We start from the raw sequence: 23489 nt of genomic DNA on the forward strand, positions 1-23489 counted from the left end.
GATGAGGGCCACAATGGGTATGTTTCTGAACACGGGACAAACAGGGAGATCTATTTTGGGGTGAACGTCTTCATTCCTATGTACACCGTACAAAAAAACGGTTTTTAAATTTAAAAAATTGCCAAAAAAATTGTAAATCGTTACTTTTTCCTTCTGCTTTGCTTAGATTCATTCGAATACTGTGGGGTCAAAATACGCAGTACACCCCTAGATGAATTTGTTAAGGGGTCTAGTTTTCAAAATGGGGTCATTTGAGGGGGTTCTTTATAGGTTTGGCCGCTCAATGGCTCTATAAGTGGGCAATGGGGCCTGAAATTTATTCAGCTGTACCCTGAAATCCAACGGGTATTCCTTTCATTGTAGGCCCAGCCATGTATCCTATAAGTCTATTAGGGCCACAATGGGTATGTTTCTGAACACGGGACAAACAGGGGTATCCATTTTGGGGTGAAAATCTTCATCCCTATGTGTGCTGTACAAAAAAACCTGTTTTTAAATTGACGCAATAGCCCAAAAAATGAAAATCGTAATTTTTTCCTACTGCTTTGCTTAGATCTATTCAAAAATTGTAGGGTTAAAATAAACAGTACACCCCTAGATAAATTCCTTAAGGGGTCTAGTTTTCAAAATGGGGTCATTTGTGGGTGTTCTCTATGGTTTTGGCCGCTCAAGAACTCTACAAGTGGGCAATGGCGCCTAAAAGGACTTCAAGCAAAATTTATGTTCTGAAAGCCACCGATTACTCCTTTCATTTTGGGCACCGTTGTGCATGTGGACATAATATTAGGGCCACAATGGGTATGTTTCTGAAAACAGTACAAACAGGGGTATCCATTTTGGGGTGCAAGTCTTCCTTCATATGTGTGCTGTACAAAAAAAGGTGTTTTTAAAATGACAGAATTGCCAACAAAACAAAAATCATAACTTTTTCCTTCAGCTTTGCTTAGATTTATTCAAAAACTGTGTGGTCAAAATTGGCAGTCCACCCCTAGATAAATTCGTTAAGGAGTCTAGTTTTCAAAATGGGGTCATTTGTGGGGGTTCTATATGGTTTTGGGCGCTCAAGAACTCTACAAGTGGGCAATGGGGCCTAAAAGGACTTCAAGCAAAATTTATGTTCTGAAAGCCACTGACTACTCCTTTCATTTTGGGCCCCGTTGTGCATCCAGACATAAGATTAGGGCCACATTGGGTATGTCTCTGAACACGGGACAAACAGGGGTATCCATTTTTGGGTGCAAGTCTTCATTCATATGTGTGCTGTACAAAAAAAGCTGTTTTTAAAATGACAGAATTGCCAAAAAAACGAAAATCACAATTTTTTCCTTTTGCTTGGCTTGAATTCATTCAAAAACTGTGGGGTCAAAATATGCTGTACACCCCTAGATAAATTCCTTAAGGGGTCTAGTTTTCAAAATGGGGTCATTTGTGGGGGTTTTCTACGGTTTTGGGCGCTCAAGAACTCTACATGTGTGCTATGGGGCCTAAAAGGACTTCAAGCAAAATTTCTGTTTTGAAAGACACTGACTACTCCTTTCATTTTGGGCCCCGTTGTGGACTCAGATATAACATTAGGGCCACAATGGGTATATTTATGAACACGGGAGAAATAGGGGTATCCATTTTGGGGTGTAAATCCTCATTTTCATGTAAATTGTAGGAAAAAAATATGTCTTTAAAATGACAGATTTGCAAAAATATGAAGTTTTACTTTTTCTCCTCTAAATTGAATTAATTCCTGAAAAAAAAACTGTTGGGTCAAAATACTCATGACACCCCTCAGTGAATACACTAAGGGGTGTAGTTTTTAAAATGGGGTCATTTGTGGGGGTATCTATTATTCTGACACTCATGAGCCTTTCCAATCTTGGCTTGGTGTAGGAAAACAAAGTGTTCCTCAAAATGCTAAAACGTAATGTTAAATTTGTAAGTCTCCTAAATGGTTAAAAAAAAGTTTTTCTATTGTGCGCCCAAAATAAAGTAAACGGGTGGAAATATAAATCTTAGCAAAAAATTCTATATTATGTTTGCACATATTTAAGATATTGCAGTTGGAAATGTGAAAAAATGACGATTTTTTCAAAATGTTCCCAATTTTGGCGCTTTTAATAAATAAACACAAATTCTATCGGTCTATTTTTTCCGCCTAAATGAAGTACAACATGTGGTGAAAAAATAATGTCAGAATCGCTTGGATATGCAAAACCTTTCTGGTGTTTTTCCAAGTTAAAGTGACACATGTCAGATTTGCAAAATTTGGCCTGGTCATTAAGGCGCAAACAGGCTTGGTCACTAAGAGGTTAATTCACCATTGACCACAGCATCTAGTGGTTAAATGGTGGCAATCAGATCAAGCTTCAATCACAGGTGTTACTTAGCAGATATTCACTGTTTCAAACAATGGGCACCTGTTGGGTATGGAACAGGCTTGGGTTGTACATCCTTGATCATTAAGGAGTTAATGTGTTTTGCTATGGGCAGTTTAGCAGACAGTGTATTGTGGCTGGTAATTTTTATAGGGAAGTCATTAAAGAGCACAACTTATTCCCTAGCCATAGGAGATAACTTGCTGATCTGCTGGGATCTCCACTCCGATCTCAAGAATTGGGGTCCCATGTGCCCCTTTGCCTGTTACTGTAATGTTACATCTCCCAGCAGAACAAATGGGGCACTGGCCAAGCCAATGGGGCTGACTGAAATACTCAAGAGCTTAATACTCAGCTATCTCCGCAGCCCCATTGAAAGTGAATAGAGTGTCAGCGCATTTGCAGGACTAGTGCTCCATTCAGTTGTCTCCTTACTGTAGTAAGGGGTTGCAGTAAGCTCACAGTGAGGATAATGGGGGATCCCCATTCTCTAGATCGTTGGGGGTTTCGGTGATAAATGCATGTTATTCCCTATCCTATGGATAAGGCATAACATGTGATCTTCGTACAACCCCGTTCATACCATAAGGCTATAGCTATGTTATATCTGACATTGTAATATGTTATAGGACATTGTGACTTAGTGTATTTTGGGGGACAGTGACTGCTTATTTTATAGGACACTGGGCTTATTGTATGGTAGGGACACCAGAAAATTGGACACCTGAAAAATTGACTATCCTGTCCCTTGCTTCTGATAGGAAAACCTAGACTGTATATTCTTGTTCCCACTCTTATCTGGACTTCCCAGCCCAAGTGATTACTTCTCACGACAGTGCTAGGAATCCAGGCTTCCACCACTAAATCTGGGATGCATGTGATTGTTATTGCTGTTGTTACTATTATTATTATTCTTTTTTATGGTATTTTTACAATTGCAGGCATGCTCTTTCTTTATTCCACTGCATTATTTTATCCCTCTACATTTACATTTACTATGGAAATAAAATATTACCATGCAATAAATATATCCTAAGCTGTCCCTGTGCTAGACAAAAATCTCATAAGCAACCAAAATATTTGCTCTGCCTCCGGCTTATACATAGATTCAGGCTTTCCTATCTCCAAGTTGTAGTGTACGCTGTCTGCTCACACTAATAACCTATATACTGCAGTCTCTAGATTTATCTTTCCTATGCCCAGTAATGTTGTTAAAAGCTTATTTGAAATGTCAAAATTCTACATACTGAAATACATTTAACCAAGAAAGATGATATCACTATTAAGGAATGCTGCCCAACATACCCCCCCCCCCCCCCCACTCCCCACTCACCGCAACTCATCCACATTCAAACCATGGGTATATCCACCCGACCTACTACAAGGACATCATTCTAATGGACATGTCCAATTAATGTGATGAATATGGTTAATATATCTGTGACTCCCCTGAAAATACACATTATCCGAAATCAGACATTTTAAGGGCTGCAGAATGCATAGCATGTTTTATAGATAAGTTATAGTGGAATATACAAGGTTGTTGGACGATTCTATGTTGCTAGACATCAGAGATGAGCGAACGTACTCGTCCGAGCTTGATACTCGTTCGAGTATTAGCGTGTTCGAGATGCTCGTTACTCGAGAAGAGTACCACGGGATGTTCGAGTTACTTTCACTTTCATCTCTGAGACGTTAGCGCGCTTTTCTGGCCAATAGAAAGACAGGGAAGGCATTACAACTTCCCCCTGTGACGTTCAAGCCCTATACCACCCCCCTGCAGTGAGTGGCTGGTGAGATCAGGTGTCACCCGAGTATAAAAATCGGCCCCTCCCGCGGCTCGCCTCAGATGGGTTGTGACTTAGCTGAGGGAAAGTGCTGCTGCTGGTGCTGCTGTATGGAGAGTGTTAGGAGTTAGTGTAGGCTTCAAGAACCCCAACGGTCCTTCTTAGGGCCACATCTAACTGTGTGCAGTACTGTGGAGGCTGCTGTTAGCAGTGTTGCACATTTTTTTTTTTTGGTATATCGGCCGTGCAGAGCATTGCGCCCTGCAGTAATACCCGAGTATATAAATCGGCCCCTCCCGCGGCTCGCCACAGATGCATTCTGACAGAGATCAGGGAAAGTGCTGCTGGTGCCGGAGCTGCTACAGGGAGAGCGTTAGGAGTTATTTTAGGCTTCAAGAACCCCAACGGTCCTTCTTAGGGCCACATCTGACCGTGTGCAGTACTGTTGAGGCTGCTTTTAGCAGTGTTGCACAATTTTTTTTTTTGTATATCGGGCGTGCAGAGCATTGCGTCCGCAGTCTGCAGTCATTGTACAGAGTATAGGGCCAGTACTGGTGAGGCAGGGAAAGAGATATTCAGGCTATATAGGCAGTGGGCTTTTTCCCAAAAAATTGGGGAAAAATACTATATTTGGGCTGCCTGTGACCGTCTTCAGTTTACTGCGTGTCTGCTGGGGGTAGTAGTCCTAATTAATACACAGCTAAGCGTTACAGCAGGCTTGCGCAAAATTGTTTCCTGGATCTGCTGTCTCTGTTACATGATCGCCGTCATCCCGCCAGAGGGAAAGAGAATACATAATATTATACGCTGCCTACAGTATCTATCTGCTGGGGGTAGTAGTCCTAATTAATACGCAGCTATGCGTTACAGCAGGCTTGCGCAAAATTGTTTCCTGGATCTGCTGTCTCTGTTATATGATCGCCGTCATCCCGCCAGAGGGAAAGAGTATACATAATATTATATGCTGCCTACAGTATCTATCTGCTGGGGGTAGTAGTCCTAATTAATACGCAGCTAAGCGTTACAGCAGGCTTGCGCAAAATTGGTTCCTGGATCTGCTGTCTCTGTTACATGATCGCCGTCATCCTGCCAGAGGGAAAGAGTATACATAATATTATACGCTGAATACAGTATCTATCTGCTGGGGGTAGTAGTCCTAATTAATACGCAGCTAAGCGTTACAGCAGGCTTGCGCAAAATTGTTTCCTGGATCTGCTGTCTCTGTTACATCAGCGCCGTCATCCCGCCAGAGGGAAACAGTATACATAATATTATACGCTGCCTACAGTATCTATCTGCTGGGGGTAGTAGTCCTAATTAATACACAGCTAAGCGTTACAGCAGGCTTGCGCAAAAATGTTTCCTGGATCTGCTGTCTCTGTTACATGATCGCCGTCATCCCGCCAGAGGGAAAGAGTATACATAGTATTATACGCTGCCTACAGTATCTATCTGCTGGGGGTAGTAGTCCTAATTAATACGCAGCTAAGCGTTACAGCAGGCTTGCGCAAAATTGTTTCCTGGATCTACTGTCTCTGTTACATCAGCGCTGTCATCCCGCCAGAGGGAAAGAGTATAAATAATATTATACGCTGCCTACAGTATCTGTCTGCTGTATCAGCTCAGCATTTTAAAAAAATAGAAGCAAAATACTTAAGGCCTACTACTGGCCTTTGGCCACTTGACTGCTTCTGCGCTGTGAATTCCACTAGCTCATTCATACGCACCTACGTCTCACTACAGGCGTGTGCAAAATAGTTTCCTGGCTCTGCTGTGCGTTCCGTAAGCGAAATCAGCCTCCAACCACAGGCCAATAAGCGGCACATTTAATTACAGCGTTCTGTTTCTGCACTACTGGAAATACAGCATGCTGAGGGGTAGGGGTAGGCCTAGAGGACGTGGACGCGGGCGAGGACGCGGAGGCCCAAGTCAGGGTGTGGGCACAGGCCGAGCTCCTGATCCAGGTGTATCGCAGCCGACTGCTGCGGGATTAGGAGAGAGGCACGTTTCTGGCGTCCCCACATTCATCTCACAATTAATGGGTCCACGCGGTAGACCTTTATTAGAAAATGAGCAGTGTGAGCAGGTCCTGTCGTGGATGGCAGAAAGTGCATCCAGCAATCTATCAACCACCCAGAATTCTGCGCCGTCCACTGCTGCAACTCTGAATCCTCTGGCTGCTGCTCCTCCTTCCTCCCAGCCTCCTCACTCCATTACAATGACACATTCTGAGGAGCAGGCAGACTCCCAGGAACTGTTCTCGGATGGGCAGCAATGGTTCCGAATCCTCTCCCACTGGAGGAGTTTGTCGTGACCGATGCCCAACCTTTGGAAAGTTCCCGGGGTCCGGGGGATGAGGCTGGGGACTTCCGGCAACTGTCTCAAGAGCTTTCAGTGGGTGAGGAGGACGATGACGATAAGACACAGTTGTCTATCACTCAGGTAGTGGTAATTGGAGTAAGTCTGAGGGAGGAGCGCACAGAGGATTCGGAGGAAGAGCAGCAGGACGATGAGGTGACTGACCCCACCTGGTTTGCTACGCCTACTGAGGACAGGTCTTCAGAGGGGGAGGCAAGTGCAGCAGCAGGGCAGGTTGAAAGAGGCAGTGCGGTGGCCAGGGGTAGAGGCAGGGCCAGAGCAAATAATCCACCAACTGTTTCCGAAAGCGCCCCCTCGCGCCATGCCACCCTGCAGAGGCCGAGGTGCTCAAAGGTCTGGCAGTTTTTCACTGAGAGTGCAGACGACCGACGAACAGTGGTGTGCAACCTTTGTCGCACCAAGATCAGCCGGGGAGCCACCACCACCAGCCTCACCACCACCAGCATGCGCAGACATATGATGGCCAAGCACCCCACAAGGTGGGACGAAGGCCGTTCACCGCCTCCGGTTTGCACCGCTGCCTCTCCCCCTGTGCCCCAACCTGCCACTGAGATCCAACCCCCCTCTCAGGACACAGGCACTACCGTCTCCTGGCCTGCACCCACCCCCTCACCTCCGCTGTGCTCGGCCCCATCCACCAATGTCTCTCAGCACACCGTCCAGCCGTCGCTAGCGCAAGTGTTGGAGCGCAAGTACGCCGCCACGCACCCGCACGCTCAAGCGTTAAACGTGCACATAGCCAAATTTATCAGCCTGGAGATGCTGCCGTATAGGGTTGTGGAAACGGAGGCTTTCAAAGGTATGATGGCGGCGGCGGCCCCGCGCTACTCAATTCCCAGTCGCCACTACTTTTCCCAATGTGCCGTCCCAGCTCTGCACGACCACGTCTCCCGCAACATTGTACGCGCCCTCACCAACGCGGTTACTGCAAAGGTCCACTTAACAACGGACACGTGGACAAGCACAGGCGGGCAGGGCCACTATATCTCCCTGACGGCACATTGGGTGAATTTAGTGGAGGCTGGGACAGAGTCAGAGCCTGGGACCGCTCACGTCCTACCCACCCCCAGAATAGCGGGCCCCAGCTCGGTGGTGGTATCTGCGGCGGTGTATGCTTCCTCCACTAAAGCACCCTCCTCCTCCTCCTCCTCCTCCTCCTACGCAACCTCTGTCTCGCAATCAAGATGTGTCAGCAGCAGCACGTCGCCAGCAGTCGGTGTCGCGCGTCGTGGCAGCACAGCGGTGGGCAAGCGTCAGCAGGCCGTGCTGAAACTACTCAGCTTAGGAGAGAAGAGGCACATGGCCCACGAACTGCTGCAGGGTCTAATAGAGCAGACCGACCGCTGGCTTGCGCCGCTGAGCCTCCAACCAGGCATGGTCGTGTGTGACAACGACCGTAACCTGGTGGCGGCTCTACAGCTCGGCAGCCTCACGCACGTGCCATGCCTGGCCCGCGTCTTTAATTTGGTGGTTCAGCGCTTTCTGAAAAGCTACCCACGCTTGTCATAGCTGCTCGGAAAGGTGCGCCGGCTCTGCGCACATTTCCACAAGTCCCACACGGACGCTGCCACCCTGCGCACCCTGCAACATCGGTTTCATCTGCCAGTGCACCGACTGCTGTGCGACGTGCCCACACGGTGGAACTCTACGCTCCACATGTTGGCCAGGCTCTATGAGCAGTGTAGAGCTATAGTGGAATACCAACTCCAACATGGGCGGTGCAGTGGGAGTTAGCCTCCTCAATTCTTTACAGAAGAATGGGCCTGGTTGGCAGACATCTGCCAGGTCCTTGGAAACTTTGAGGAGTCTACCCAGGTGGTGAGCGGCGATGCTGCAATTATTAGCGTCACCATTCCTCTGCTATGCCTCTTGAGAAGTTCCCTGCAAAGCATAAAGGCAGACGCTTTGCGCTCGGAAACAGAGGCGGAGGAAGACAGTATGTCGCTGGATAGTCAGAGCACCCTCCTGTCTATATCTCAGCGCGTTGAGGAGGAGGAGGAGGAGCATGAGGAGGAAGGGGAAATGACAGCTTGGCCCACTGCTGAGGGTACCCATGCTGCTTGCCTGTCATCCTTTCAGCGTGTATGGCCTGAGGAGGAGGAAGAGGAGGAGGATCCTGAAAGTGATATTCCTAGTGAGGACAGCCATGTGTTGCGTACAGGTACCCTGGCACACATGGCTGACTTCATGTTAGGATGCCTTTCTCGTGACCCTCGCGTTACACGCATTCTGGCCACTACGGATTACAGGGTGCACACACTGCTCGAACCACGGTGTAAGGAGAACCTTTCCACTCTCATACCCGAAGAAGAAAGGGGTTCGAGAGTGATGTTATACCACAGGACCCTGGCGGACAAACTGATGGTAAAATTCCCATACGACAGCGCTAGTGGCCAAAGGCGCAGTTCCAAGGGCCAGGTAGCAGGGGAGGCGCAGAGATCAGGCAGCATGTACAGCACAGGCAGGGGAACACTCTCTAGTGCCTTTGACAGCTTTCTGGCTCCCCAGCAAGACTGTGTCACCGCTCCCCAGTCAAGGCTGAGTCGGCGGGAGCACTGTAAAAGGATGGTGAGGGAGTACGTAGCCGATCGCACGCCTCTGCCCCCTACAACTACTGGGTGTCGAAGCTGGACACGTGGCCTGAACTCGCGCTGTATGCCCTGGAGGTGCTTGCTTGTCCTGCGGCTAGCGTCTTGTCAGAGAGGGTGTTTAGTGCGGCTGGGGGAATCATCACAGATAAGCGTACCCGCCTGTCAACCGACAGTGCCGACGGGCTTACACTCATCAAGATGAACAAAGCCTGGATTTCCCCAGACTTCTCTTCTCCACCAGCGGACAGCAGCGATACCTAAACAATACGTAGGCTGCACCCGCGGATGGAAGCATTGTTCTCTATCAACATCAAAAACGTGGACCTTTTAGTTTCATCAATCTGTGTATAATATTCCTCCTCCTCCTGAAACCTCACATAATCACGCCGAACGGGCAATTTTTCTTAGGCCCACAAGGCTCAGTCATATAATTTTTGTAAACAATTTTTATACGTTTCAATGCTCATTAAAGCGTTGAAACTTGCACCTGAACCAATTTTTATTTTAACTGGGCTGCCTCCAGGCCTAGTTACAAATTAAGCCACATTAACCAAAGCGATTAATGGGTTTCACCTGCCCTCTTGGTTGGGCATGGGCAATTTTTCTGACGTACATTAGTACTGTTGGTACACCAATTTTTTGGGGCCCTCGCCTACAGTGTAATCCAATTAATTTTTTGCCCACCTGCATTAAAGCAGATGTTACATCAGCTGTGCTGGGCACTGCAATGGGATATATTTATGTACCGCCGGCGGGTTCCAGTGAGCCACCCATGCTGTGGGTCCACAGGGAGTTGTAACTGCATGTGTCCACTTCTAAAGAACCCCAGTCTGACTGGGGCATGCAGTGTGGGCCGAAGCCCACCTGCATTTAATCGGACGTTACCTCACCTGTGATGGGCACTGCAATGGGATACATTTATGTACAGCCGGTGGGTTCCAGGGAGCCACCCATGCTGTGGGTCCACAGGGAGTTGTAACTGCATGTGTCCACTTCTAAAGAACCCCAGTCTGACTGGGGCATGCAGTGTGGGCCGAAGCCCACCTGCATTAAACATGACATTACCTCAGCTGTGATGGGCAATGCAATGGGATATATTTATGTACCGCCGGTGGCTTCCTGGCACCCACCCATGCTGTCGGTCCACACAGAGTTGTAACTGCATGTGTCCACTTCTAAAGAACCCCAGTCTGACTGGGGCATGCAGTGTGGGCCGAAGCCCACCTGCATTTAATCGGACGTTACCTCAGCTGTGATGGGCACTGCAATGGGATACATTTATGTACAGCCGGTGGGTTCCAGGGAGCCACCCATGCTGTGGGTCCACAGGGAGTTGTAACTGCATGTGTCCACTTCTAAAGAACCCCAGTCTGACTGGGGCATGCAGTGTGGGCCGAAGCCCACCTGCATTAAACATGACATTACCTCAGCTGTGATGGGCAATGCAATGGGATATATTTATGTACCGCCGGTGGCTTCCTGGCACCCACCCATGCTGTCGGTCCACACAGAGTTGTAACTGCATGTGTCCACTTCTAAAGAACCCCAGTCTGACTGGGGCATGCAGTGTGGGCCGAAGCCCACCTGCATTTAATCGGACGTTACCTCAGCTGTGATGGGCACTGCAATGGGATACATTTATGTACAGCCGGTGGGTTCCAGGGAGCCACCCATGCTGTGGGTGCACACGGAATTCCCATTGCGGAGTTGTACCTGCCTGTGACTATTTATAAAAAACCGCGGTCTGACTGGGGCATGCAGACACCTTGACAGAATGAATAGTGTGTGGCACATAGGTACCCCATTGCTATGCCCACGTGTGCAGCTCCTGATGGCGGTGGCACAGTATTATATTTCTCATTGCTTCTGTACAGCATTGTGGGCTATCGCCCCGCCCCTTTTAAAGAGGGTCACTGCCTAGCCGTGCCAACCCTCTGCAGTGTGTGCCTGCGGTTCCTCCTCATGGCAGACGCACTTATAAATAGACATGAGGGTGGTGTGGCATGAGTGCAGCTGAAGGCTGCGCAGGGACACTTTGGTGTGCGCTGTGGACACTGGGTCGTGCGGGGGGGGGGGTTGGGCAGCATGTAACCCAGGAGAAGTGGCAGCGGAGTGTCATGCAGGCAGTGATTGTGCTTTGTTGGAGGTAGTGTGGTGCTTAGCTAAGGTATGCATTGCTAATGAGGGCTTTTCAGAAGTAAAAGTTGTTGGGAGGGGGGACCCACTCTTGCCGCTAGTGTGGCTTAATAGTGGGACCTGGGAACTTGAGATGCAGCCCAACATGTAGCCCCCTCGCCTGCCCTATCCGTTGCTGTGTCGTTCCCATCACTTTCTTGAATTGCCCAGATTTTCACAAATGGAAACCTTAGCGAGCATCGGCGATATACAAAAATGCTCGAGTCGCCCATTGACTTCAATGGCGTTCGTTACTCGAAACGAACCCTCGAGCATCGCGAAAATTTCGTCCTGAGTAACGAGCACCCGAGCATTTTGGTGCTCGCTCATCTCTACTAGACATTCATGTTTCAAATACACAGCCTATGAGAAAGTATTATTAACAGTGTATGTGTCATTCCATTTTTATTCTGTGCAACTGATTGACTGGACTTAGCAACCTGCATCAAGAAGATTCTTTAAAAAGGATATCTTACAAAAACAAAACCTATCCATATTCTTTAATAGGCCTTAGGTACCTTTCGCTATTAGTCCGCACGTACATTTCTGTGAAACAATTTTATCCCAATGGGGCTTGAATTCTGTACCTGTTAAAATCTGCACGTCTTTACTTCAACTGCAAGATTAAATTGCGCAGTCAAAAAAGCTTTCTGCTGCGGAATGTAGAATTAGGGATGTCTTCAGAATTGTTGTTGCGGATTTCTAACATACAGGAGATTCCACAATTACAGTTTGGGAGAAAATACACAATAAATTCCACAAGACATTCCCCAGAACACATTGCACAGTTAAAAACACACCAAAATCTGCACTAATTGACAAAACCCGCAGCTGTGCTGCATCCTGCAGACAATTCTGTTTCATGTGAAAGGCCCCTCATGCACATCAGAAGGGCATGTCCCACTCAGGACACCTCTCTATGAGTAGAGAGACACTAACAAACAGTGCCTCTCGCTCTGGAGCCATCCATAAAATACACTGAGTGTGTATTGCTCCAGTCAGCCAATCCCCACCAGTCTGCTGCACATAAATAAGAGCCCCTCTTGCTAGAGGGTTCTGGTCATTTATCTCTCTCCTCATTCCCTCTCGGGACCCTGGTGTTTGGAGACTTGCATGTGTTGCTTGGTGTTGCTGCATGCATAAGGTACTGGGTGGAATTCCCTGGTCTGTTGGTGTGAACAGTGTCCTGTACAGCTTCTATATCGTTTACTATCTATGGTGAGCCAGGCCCCCAGGTCATAGCGTGGGGCCATCCCTATTGGAATGATCAGCCTGATAGCAGGCAGGACTCCCGGGGTTTGAGCTGTCTTGTTAGAGTAGGGGCTCCTGAGACAACGAGGACCCTTGTCATGGGCTTGTTCTTAAGTATCTTGGCCAAAATACGAACCCATACCTTGTACGTACTTTAGCTATTCCATCTACTTATGCATGTTGTGCTCCGGGCGAACGTGACATTATGCCATGGAGAGTGCCAATGTCATTAGGGCCAAAGGAGCCCCACTAAACTTTAACATTTGTAAATAAATATTACTGAATGACAGCTGAGAGCTGCCACTGATTGGTGCCTGCGCTGAGCCAGTCAGAGGCAGCACTCACTCACCCATTCATGAATTCATGAATGGGTGAGTGAGAGCTGCCTCTGATTGGTGAGGCTGTGACCAATCAGAGGCAGCTCATTAAGCAGGCGTGGATTTTAAATCCCCGGCTGCTGAATACTACTCACAGCAGTTCAGGAGACCTGCCGGCCGGCCGCGGCTGAACTCCGTCTGCCGGGACAAGGTGAGTATTTTTTTTTTTTACTTTTTACACATTTCTGGATGAATTTCAGGGAAGGGCTTATATTTTTAAGCCCTTCCCGAAAATTCATCGTGAGATCGCCCGCAGCCCATTGCTTTCAATGGAGCTGGCTGTATTGCCGGCTCCATTGAATTCAATGCGCTGGACAGCGCTGCACTGCTCCGGCCAATTTCTAATGAAACGCGGCTAGGAGCAGATTTTTCGGGCGATTTTTCGGCCCCGGTCACGCGATTTGCGGATGCACATCCGTCATGCGATCCGCAAATCGCGGGAAAAAACGCCCGTGTGACCGAGGCCTAACAAACATACTTGTCTCAAAGTCAGGCTCAAGAAGTTTGTTCATATTGTCTGCTACTAAAGGCCCATTTACACGAGCAGATAATCGCTCAAAGATGGCTCAAAGGATAGTTTGAGTGACAGCTTTGAGCGATTATTTTGCATAAAAAATAATTGGTATTCAAGTAGCTTCTCAGCTACCTAAATGCCAATTATGTATGTAAAATAAGCCTTCACTAAAGGAAGGCTAATAGCCTGAGGCTATTATCTGCACTCAGATCCTTTGTACTCCACAGGGAAAACAATGCTATCAGCACTCCCCCGTGGAGAACGACTGATAAAAGTGATGGTTAAAATCAAGCTCACTTGATTTTAACAATCAGCAAAAAGTGCCCGAAATGCGGGTGCCCGCCGCCCGTTTACACGCACCGATTATCGCTAAAACGATCGCCGATTAGGGAATTTTGGGCGATAATCGTCCAGTGTAAATCGACCTTATGTAGAGATGAGCGAGCACCCAAATGCACGGGTCCGTGTTATTCGAGTCGAGCTTTTCGTAAAATTCGAGAGCTCTCCTCGAGTAACGAACCCCATTGACTACAATGGGAGACTTGAGCAGTTTTGTATGTGGTACGCTGGGTCCCGAGCTTTTTTTTTTTTCTTGGTTTGTGTCTCTCTCTCTCTCTCAATTTGTTATTGACGCGTGCGCTGCGTCGCGGCGGGGAGGGGCCAAAACAGGCATGTCACAGCAGGGAGGAGCCAAAAACTGGGGCGGGGATGAACACGGCATGATGCTCGTTCGAGTAACGAGCACCATCAATTACGCTAATACTTGAACGAGCTTCAAGCTCGGCAGAGTACGTTTGCTCAACTCTAGCCTTAAGACAAAACAATGGCCTTCCTTAATATGTTGGGGAAACACATATTGAAGTGAGATGGAAGGACCAAATTGTCCAATTAACTGCTGGTCAGTTATTATTCTATGGGATATTGGTTATTAGGTTCCGAAGAAAAAAAATACAGTCTGCAATTTAATATACTTTATTAAACTATCTAGGAGTTATCTCACCTTTTACAATTTATTGCCTATCCTCAGGATAAGGCATCAATATCTGATCGGTGGGGGTCCGCTAATGGGTATCCCCAATGCTCCGCCGATTGAAGATGCCATGGTACTCCTATGAGCACCTCAGCCTTTTCAATCTTTACATCTGAGCATGATGGTGCTCATACTGCAGAACACCGTATGACTGGCAGTGGCCGTCCTGGCTTACTGTAGGCTTGTCCTATTTACTTCAGGAACCTCAGTTTCTTCAATCAGCTGATCAGTGGGGGTCCACAATGGTGGCCATCAATTTTCAAAGATTGGATAACCCCCTTATTATAATTTATTTTTTTGGCAACAGATATTAATTTTAATTAATTTGAGCAGTAACAGGGGAAATGTTCAAGGCCTCTAACCATGATTGTTAAATTGCAAGCGACTCATAGTATACGGAACAAAAACAAATAGCTAAAGCCTTAAGATCAGTAAGGGAAATGGAAGTGATTTGGACAGAAAAGGAAATATTAGGTGATTACTGCACTCCTCCTACACAGTGGACAGTAGTATTTCTAAATGTGTTGTCTTTGAGATAAATGATTTGAGAGTTGAAGGGCTTTAAAAAGAGAAATATGTAAAAAAGCTGTAGCCAGCCAGTTCAAAGATATGCGTGCAGGCGAAGAAGAAAGGAGCAGAGGGAATTTTAAATGAGGCTGGCATCAGCTTACCGAGTGTGTTGGCAGAATTTGGAAAGAACAATGACTGGATTTTCTAAATGTTTAAAATAGGATGCTACAAAACAATAGAGGAATTGTAAAGTGCCAGGCAAAGAGTCAATACATTTACAAGGAAATTGCTATCAAAGAAATTATTTTTCTTCATTGCCCAAATGATTAATCAGTCTATTTCTTTATTAGTTTTGCTATTTGTCTCTAAATCTGGAGTTTGTATTCAATCTTTAGTGACTGCCTTTGAAAAGTCATCCTGGACCACATATTGCTGTTCCGATGAAAAGACAATTGGGTGAGAGAGCAAGAAAATTCCAATTACAGGCTATAATGTAGAGTAAGGGAATTATATATAAGTGACTATTACCAGCCAACCAGTGAAATGTAAGGACCGTAGCAGTACGAGTCAGGGGTGCCTAGAGCTCTACAGTAGAATTTATAATGGCGGTTCTACTTAAATCTACATAGAAGCATTACCTGTTCCTTTTCAGGCCTTATGCGCAAGCACATATATGCATTTTGGCACATAATGTGAAACAATGATTTTTTTTCTTTTAAAGAGGGTCACATTAATATCAAACCCAATTAAACTCTTAAAGGGGTTATATAAAGATAGATTTTTATCACCTATCCTCAGAATAGGTGATAAGCCTGATCGGTAGGAGTCTAACCACTGAGACCCCCAGAGATCCTGAAAACAAGGGTCCCGTGTGTCCCTCTCTCCATCTCAATGCGAGCTCGCATAGGTGCTGTTGGACACTCCATTCATTTCCATGGGACTGCCAGAGATAGCCATGAGCTTCAACTCATACAATATAGAAGTTAAGAAAAGTTAAGAGAGTTAAGAAAACAGCATAGCACAGCAAGCTAGACTGTTTCCACAGTTCCTGAGTTAAGAAACGGCACATTTGGGAGTTACAGAAAAAGTGTAGCACAGCCAATTCCATTTACATGCTGTCGGAGGGGAATTATAATCTCAGCCATGAGTGGCCAAGATGGAAGCACCACTTTAATGTCTTCTCTGAGAACTATTGGACAAAAGGGGTTTCAGTTAAAGCAATGTGATTGGAAGTATGGGTTTCACGGGTGTTTTGCTCATTAAATAAAGACGCATAAAGCCCGCTCCTAGACCACCTGATACTTCTGGGAAAATGTTGTATGGACATATAGGGTAAAAGTGGAGCTTTGTAGAACAAATGCATAATGCTATGTTTGAGGGGAAAAGTACACCGCACACAACACCAAAACCTTATCCCAACTGTGAAGCACAATGAAGGGAGCATCTGGTTTGCATTGCTTTTGCTGCCTCAGGGCCTTGGTGCCTTGTGACCATCGAGGGAACAATTACAGTGAATCAAAATATTTTGTAAGAGAACATAAGACCTGCACTCCATGACCTCAAGCTGAAGAGATGTTGAGTGATGCAACGAGTAAGTGACCCAAAGCATACAAGTAAGGCCTATCCGTCGGATAGGGGATAACTTGTCATTCTGGAGGAAGAGGGAGAAGAAATGGGACAACAAAATATGGCTGCAGAGGGAGGGCGTTAAATGCCACTGTCTTTGTCTTTGAACATCTTGGGGCTGCCACAGAACTGTCAGGTGCACCAGACCCTCTTAGATGATCAGTTTATTCCTGGAGGAGAACATAGCAGCATTTAATACTCTTAAAATCTAACCTCAGGTCCTGCAAGATTGTGCCTGGTACCCATGTGCCTTGATATTCCCCCCTCTTTGCCATCCAGAGTGGTACAGGGCTCTGGTGATACATCCTGATCATGTGACCGCTGACTGATCATCACATTCTTGCAACTCCCCAGTAGTAATTCCCTGCTGAGCTGAGACCCACTGTGTCCCCAAATACCACCACTCCTGAAGGTAGCTTTTGTGTGGTATAGTATCTAATAGACCAGGTGCTCTCACTAGCGGCAGTGCATCCTCTTTCCTGAGCGGTGCTGCAGGCTGCTGGGGTGCTCCAGTGTGATTGTGTAGTAACGTCTCTATTCTGCTGTGTGTTCGTCTGTGCCCCTTCCTCATCTAAAGACCTTGTAAATCTGGCAGTTCGGGAAATAATTGGAGAAAAAGTTTAGTTTTTCTTTTTTTTTTTTTTGCTTGCTAGCAAAACTGATTAACCAGTGCTTATCGCATGAGCCAATCATAAAGCAGGCATAGTACATTAGTAGTCTAACGCTACAAATGCACCGTGGGGATTAGGTAGTGTGAAGGTTGCACTGGCCATTTTGGATGTCTGAAAATGGGACCATTGGATCAGAGAGGTGGTAGAAAAGAACTACAGGTAATATATCACCCACTCCCTCTGGCCCCAGGGCAGATTTTGTTCCTAAAACTGGAGGGTTATTTCAAGTATTTGTACTTTATTGGAATTTGTTTGCATTTTGTTCTCTATGCCTATATATATTTATATCCTTGTCTTATTATAGACTTTTGGGTGCTGCTTCTGGTCGCACAGTATTTTCTGTGAGTCTCTGAAGTGTCTTTTTGGTTTTAAATGTTTCTATATTTGGTGTTGTTTTGCCTGATTCTCAATAAAATTTTATATTACTTTGATTATTGGGAGTAAACATATTAGTTCTGTATCACACATGCAATAATGAGCTACTGCAACTTTGCTGGTGAAAGTGGTCATGGTAAAGTGGGGCCTCATTACAAGTTTTGTTACAGGTCCTCGCAGTTACGCCCCCCTTAGGTATATGCAACAAAGGTGTCTAGAATTAGAAAATCCCAAACATTTTTCTTGTATTTCTGGCATTAAAGTACTCTTTAGCTGTCAGGCAAGGACACCTTTTTCTGTTACACAACATGCTGGAAAGGTTCATATTAATGGCCTAGAATTAGGAACGCAGAGTCTTTGAAGTGTACTTCATTTCACTCTAATTTCTAAACCTAATTTATAATTTATAACCGCATGATCGGGACGCAGCAGGGAACGTATAGATGATTCTACTGAAAAACTTGAAAATTCTTTCTCCATAGCACAAACTGGATGAGAGGCAAAATTATATCTAAACAGTAATTATCATTTCCTCATTGTTTCAGATAACAAATACATTCAGAGTGAAATGCTTTGTTCTGAAATTATACACTGCAAGATGCGATATCAATGTGAAAGGAATAGTTGTCTTCCCCATGAACAATGATGTACATTGGAAACAGGAGGTTGCACAGCATGGATTAAAGGGCCCCAGTGTTTTTTTTTATTTATTTATCAGGGATGTAGCTATCCCCAGTATATATAAGTGGACTAGTGTTATCTTGGTTAGTTATTTCTTTCTGTCTGAAACTCCTGGCCTCTTTTTTCTCAGATGGTCATGTGATCTCAATTCTGACCAGCTCAGATCTACTTGGGGTTATGTATTCATTGTCTAATCAAATTCTCTGTTTGTGTGATGCAGGAACCTACCACAGAAACTGCCTACAGGGGAAGGGGGGGGGGGGGACAGGCACTCTTGTCACAGTTACTGATGATGATCACAGCTCTGGTCACACAGTTATAATAGTGGAGATCACAGCTCATGCTCCTGGCTGTATACTTATGGTATGTAGCATATTCAGGTGAATATAGAAGGTAATAATAATTGAACTGTTCCCTAGCATGCAAACATGGTATAGCTACAGCTAATGCTGTGCTGATGTATCATGAGATAAATGCGAAACTGAAAGTAAAAAATCTCAGCCTCAAAAGGATGCTTGATAAGCATCAGACAGGGAGACTACGCTGCGGAGAAGGAGCTGCAGTATACAGAGGATACCTCCAGAGTGTGCATTTTATGGGAAACAGGGGTGATAATTGCTGGGACGACCATCAGGTGCTTATGCAAACCGACAATAGTCCAATGTAAAAGGACCCTTAGGGCTCACACCCACTGTCGATAAAACTTCCCTGCAATGCCAAAGTGAATAAAAACCAATGATTTTCAATGGATTCATTCGCATTAGCGATATCTTCACTCTAGCCTCGCAGCACAGAGAAAAGCAGCGCTGGCCCCATTGAAATCAATAGGAGAACATTGCGAAGCAGACTAGGAATCCCCCATAGAGAGGAGCGAGAGGGGGTGGAGTTACAAGAGGATCTCTGACATATCTCCCCATATTTGGAGAGATAGGGGTGGGGCTAGTGGGGTTCCCCGAGAGGGAGAGGCAGGGCTTGAGAGGGGCGCTGTAAGGCTAGAGTGAAGACATCACTAATGTGAATGAAACCATTGAAAATCATTGGTTTCATTATCATGCGTTTTTACTCACTCTCGCATCGCAGGGAAGTCTTATCACCAGTAGGTTTTTAGGATACAGGATTTTTAGATTGTGACATCAAAAATAAAAAACACACCAAAAACTCCTAAAAAAATATTTTGCATAAAAACTTGATTTATACAATAGGCAATGTTTTGATGACACATTCCCTTTAAGTTGGGCCACCAATTGAGCTGCTGGGTTTTTCCACCCAGGCTAGAGGATCTTGATAATTATTTCCTAGTCCACTTCCTTTGCATGACTCTTTGGCCAGTTTCCAGTCCCTTTGTTTGCTAAGGCCTTAGTCAGACGGGTGTTTTTAGCCGCGATTTGCGCATGCGCATGCGTCCGGCGATTTTATAAAACCATTGCTTTGCAATGGTATCGGACACATGAGCGCTTTTTATGCGCTCGTCCGATAAATTATAGAACAAAAAACCGCAGATCGCACCTATCTGCGATCTGCGATTCCTGTTCTCTTCTCTATATGCGCTCAATGGGGCCGGCGGCAGCAGCGCCGACCCCATTGAGAACATATAGAAGACAAATCATTCTTCTCTGCCACAGCTGTAACAGCTGTGACAGAGAAGAACGATGTTTGCCCATTGAATTCAATGGAGCCGGCAATACAGCCGCTCCATTGAAAGCAATGGGCTGCCGGCGTGCGCGGGGTTAATTGTCGGGAAGGGCTTAAATATATAAGCCCTTCCCTGCAATTCATCCTAAAATGTGTTAAAATAAAAAAAAATTGTATACTCACCTTTCCGCTGCAGCCGGAGTCCAGCCGCGGCCGCTGTCAGTTCTCCTGAACTGCTTCTCGGCACTATTTAGCCGGCGGGGCTTTAAAATCCCCGCCTGCTGAATGATCTGCCTCTGATTGGTCACAGCCCTGACCAATCAGAGGCAGGTTTCACTCACACACCCATTCATGAATTCATGAATGGGTGAGTGACTGCTGCCTCTCAGCGCTGAGCCGATCAGGGGCAAGTCTGACTCACATCCATTCATGAATTCATGAATGGGTGTGAGTGAGACATGCCTCTGATTGGCTCAGCGCTGAGCCAATCAGGGGGCAGGTCTGACTCACACCCCCTTCACACCCACTGCAGGACAGCCGCGCGGAGCTCCGGCTGCCGGGAGAAGGTGAGTATACATATATTTTTTATTTTTACACATTTTAGGATGAATTGCAGGGAAGGGCTTATATATTTAAGCCCTTGCCGACAATTCATCCCGGGCTCGCCCGCAGCGCATTGCTTTAAATGGAGCCGGCTCTATTGCCGTCTCCATTGAATGCAATGCGCTGGACAGCTCCGGCCCATTTCTAATGAAACGCGGCTAGGAGCAGATTTTCGGGCGATTTGCGGGCGACTTGCCCGCACCGGTCACGCGATTTGCGGATGCGCATCCGTCATGCGATCCGCAAATCGCGCGAAAAAACGCTCATCTGACTAAGGCCTAACAATGCAGTTTCTCTGTAGAGGGGAGTCCGGCACATATTCTTGCTATCCAATAGACAGGAGGATAGTAGTAACCATTATCTTTAAGGCCCCCTCAGCATCTGCATGAATCACCTCTATAGTACTGAATGTACGTCCTTGAGATTGGTTCTGTGGAGCTGTCTGCTCCTCGTTGCTTCTTACATCCACATCCTTGCCCATGAAAGTTATCTGCTAAAGTACATGCATGATTCAGTTCAGATCTCTACTTTTAATGTATCTTTATCTTTTTTTTCTCATTTCAGTGTTCATACATACCAAGGTGTGGAAAAAACTTTGAAGACTCTTTATCACTTGTCAATCTCATAATGGAAAATTTCCGAAAGCATCAACGTTTTTCGTGTTTCTACGATCCAGAAGGAAATCAAAAGAATGTTATTTTGACCAAACTGTACAGTTCCAATGTATTATTTCATTCATTATTTTGGCCAACATGTATGATGATAGGTGGAATCGCTATTGTCGCCATGGTGAAGCTCACTCAATACCTCTCACTTCTATGTGAGAGAATCCAAAGGATCAACAGATAAAACCGAGTTCTGAATTTATTTTTCAACGAAATACTGTTTTTTTCATTCTTCACCAAAGAACCTTAAGTTTGTAATGTGCCAGTCTGTTTATAAGTTCCTTAATATATTCTTATAAGTAGAGCAATAATGCACAATCTGTTCTATATGCAAACAATGTCATGAAGGGAAAGTGAAACTAGTCATTTAAGATTTCTATTTTATTCTTAATCCAAGCTGGACATATTTAAGGGGACATTATTAGGAGATAGACATCATCTTCTAAATTCATATATGTTCAGTATTGTTGTATTTCTCTTTCAGGAGAACATTTGCCTTTGACGAACCAACACTTTTATGTTAGAGAATCCCCTATATATCTACAATGAAAACTGCAGTGAAATCTCTCATATTAGTTTCATATTTGCAAACAAACTCTTAAAATAAATATAAGAAAAAAACTAAAATTAATTTGAATTTACTGCAGAATTTGCAAATGATTAAAGATAATTATTAAATTAAGTCTGAACCTTAAGGGGGCAGGAGGTGTAATGAAAAATTAATAGAATGGGTCGTTTAGAAGCAAAATCCATTCTTTAAAAAGCGTTATTGTTGCTCTCAGTTAAATAAACAGGACTAGACAATATAAGCATAAATAAAATAGTATCTACTTTATAGAATTCAGCTTTTCAGCCATACCCTAGGGCAATAAATATCCCCGCTTGAACCATACATCTCTGAAACATCCACTTTTTAATTCAGCTAATGTATTCTGCATCGGTGTTTTATATCTATTCATTTATTTGTACAATATCTCTTAGCAAGAACTTTTGTTTTGTTTGTTAAAGCCTTGTTTAGCAAAATGGTCTATAAGAAAGACCAAAATTGTTGGCCATATCAGTGATATATGGGGGTTTCTTGATCACACCGGAAGAGGAAATTATTGAGGGCTCATCATCAATCTGTTCAGAAAATGTACATGTGCACTATCGATCACATGGCAATCTTTGTTGTTGTCATTGCACACAGAAGACATACTGTATCATTAATAGGCTGTAATATGTTAATCGTGAACCAGCTCCTAAGAAGTAGGCCCTAGTAGCAAGTCATTAGCTCCAAAGTCAGATCCAAATGGGCTTGTCTTCTGCTGAACCTATGGTGCCTATTATTGTGTCAGAGCTTGGGCCCACCAGAAGATCCTCTGGTAGTCGGGTGGGCCATTTCAACTCTGCCCACAGTAACCAATCAGTGCAGTTTTCATCGCTTTAATACATGAGACTTAATAGTGTATTCAGGGCAAAGTTTTACATACAGATGTAGCAATCATTATGTGTACAGTCGGCATGCTACGCTGCTCTAACTCTATAGTGAAGGAAAAACACACTACATTAATAGCATAGTAAGGCTGTCATTAAAAAGATTGCTACATCTGTATTATGCATTCTCATATACAATTTCCAGCTTTAGTCAACAGTTTAACTGATAATTTCCCCTTAAATTCATGTCTTAAAGGCTCATGCTGTTGTTACTGCATAACAACTTTTTTTGTATATCTTATTGTTGCAGGAAATCTGAGTTATTTCATTTACGTTTCTTATTCTCTTATTATTTGCAGCAATTTACAGGGCTTCCAATGACTCTGCTGAAAGGGTCACAGACACATATCTCAAAAACAAAGTAGCATTTTGCCTTTCACATGGTATCTTTAGATTCAAAGTCTACGTTAAATATAAGGATTGAGCGACATTGTTAATATCAATATTGCAATGTACTTGAAAAGTTCTCTCTGCCTGTGTAGCAGCAATATAGGAGCTTACATTTTAAACACATTGCAAACCATGCCTTTTCAAGTTTTTTTTTCTCATTAGGCTTTGTATGACTAATGAGGTTATTAACTCGAGGCAAACACACCAGAGCTGGCATCACCACTGGGCTTGGCAGGGAAATGGCAATGTAAGTTGCCCACAGACACTTGTCAGCAGCCATAATGTACATTTGATGTTACTGGTCACTAATATATCCATAAAAGTCACAGGAAGGAACAAAAAACATGAAAAAAGCATGGTCTAAAATGAGTCTGACATTTAACTAGCCAT

General features: G+C 45.1%; 1 protein-coding gene across 1 annotated transcript in view; it reads left to right on the forward strand.

The window, feature by feature from the left end:
- KCNMB2 (potassium calcium-activated channel subfamily M regulatory beta subunit 2) overlaps positions 1 to 21684 on the forward strand; it is a 217774-nt gene extending 196090 nt beyond the window's left edge. Inside the window, exon 5 of the mRNA XM_066590069.1 lies at positions 21133 to 21684. Within this exon, the coding sequence (XP_066446166.1) occupies positions 21133 to 21417 (285 nt within the window). The 3' untranslated portion in view covers positions 21418 to 21684. The remainder of the gene's footprint in view (positions 1 to 21132) is intronic.
- The last annotated feature ends 1805 nt before the right edge of the window (positions 21685 to 23489 follow it).

The sequence above is a fragment of the Eleutherodactylus coqui genome, chromosome 1, assembly GCF_035609145.1.
Source record: "Eleutherodactylus coqui strain aEleCoq1 chromosome 1, aEleCoq1.hap1, whole genome shotgun sequence".
Taxonomy (NCBI): domain Eukaryota; kingdom Metazoa; phylum Chordata; class Amphibia; order Anura; family Eleutherodactylidae; genus Eleutherodactylus; species Eleutherodactylus coqui.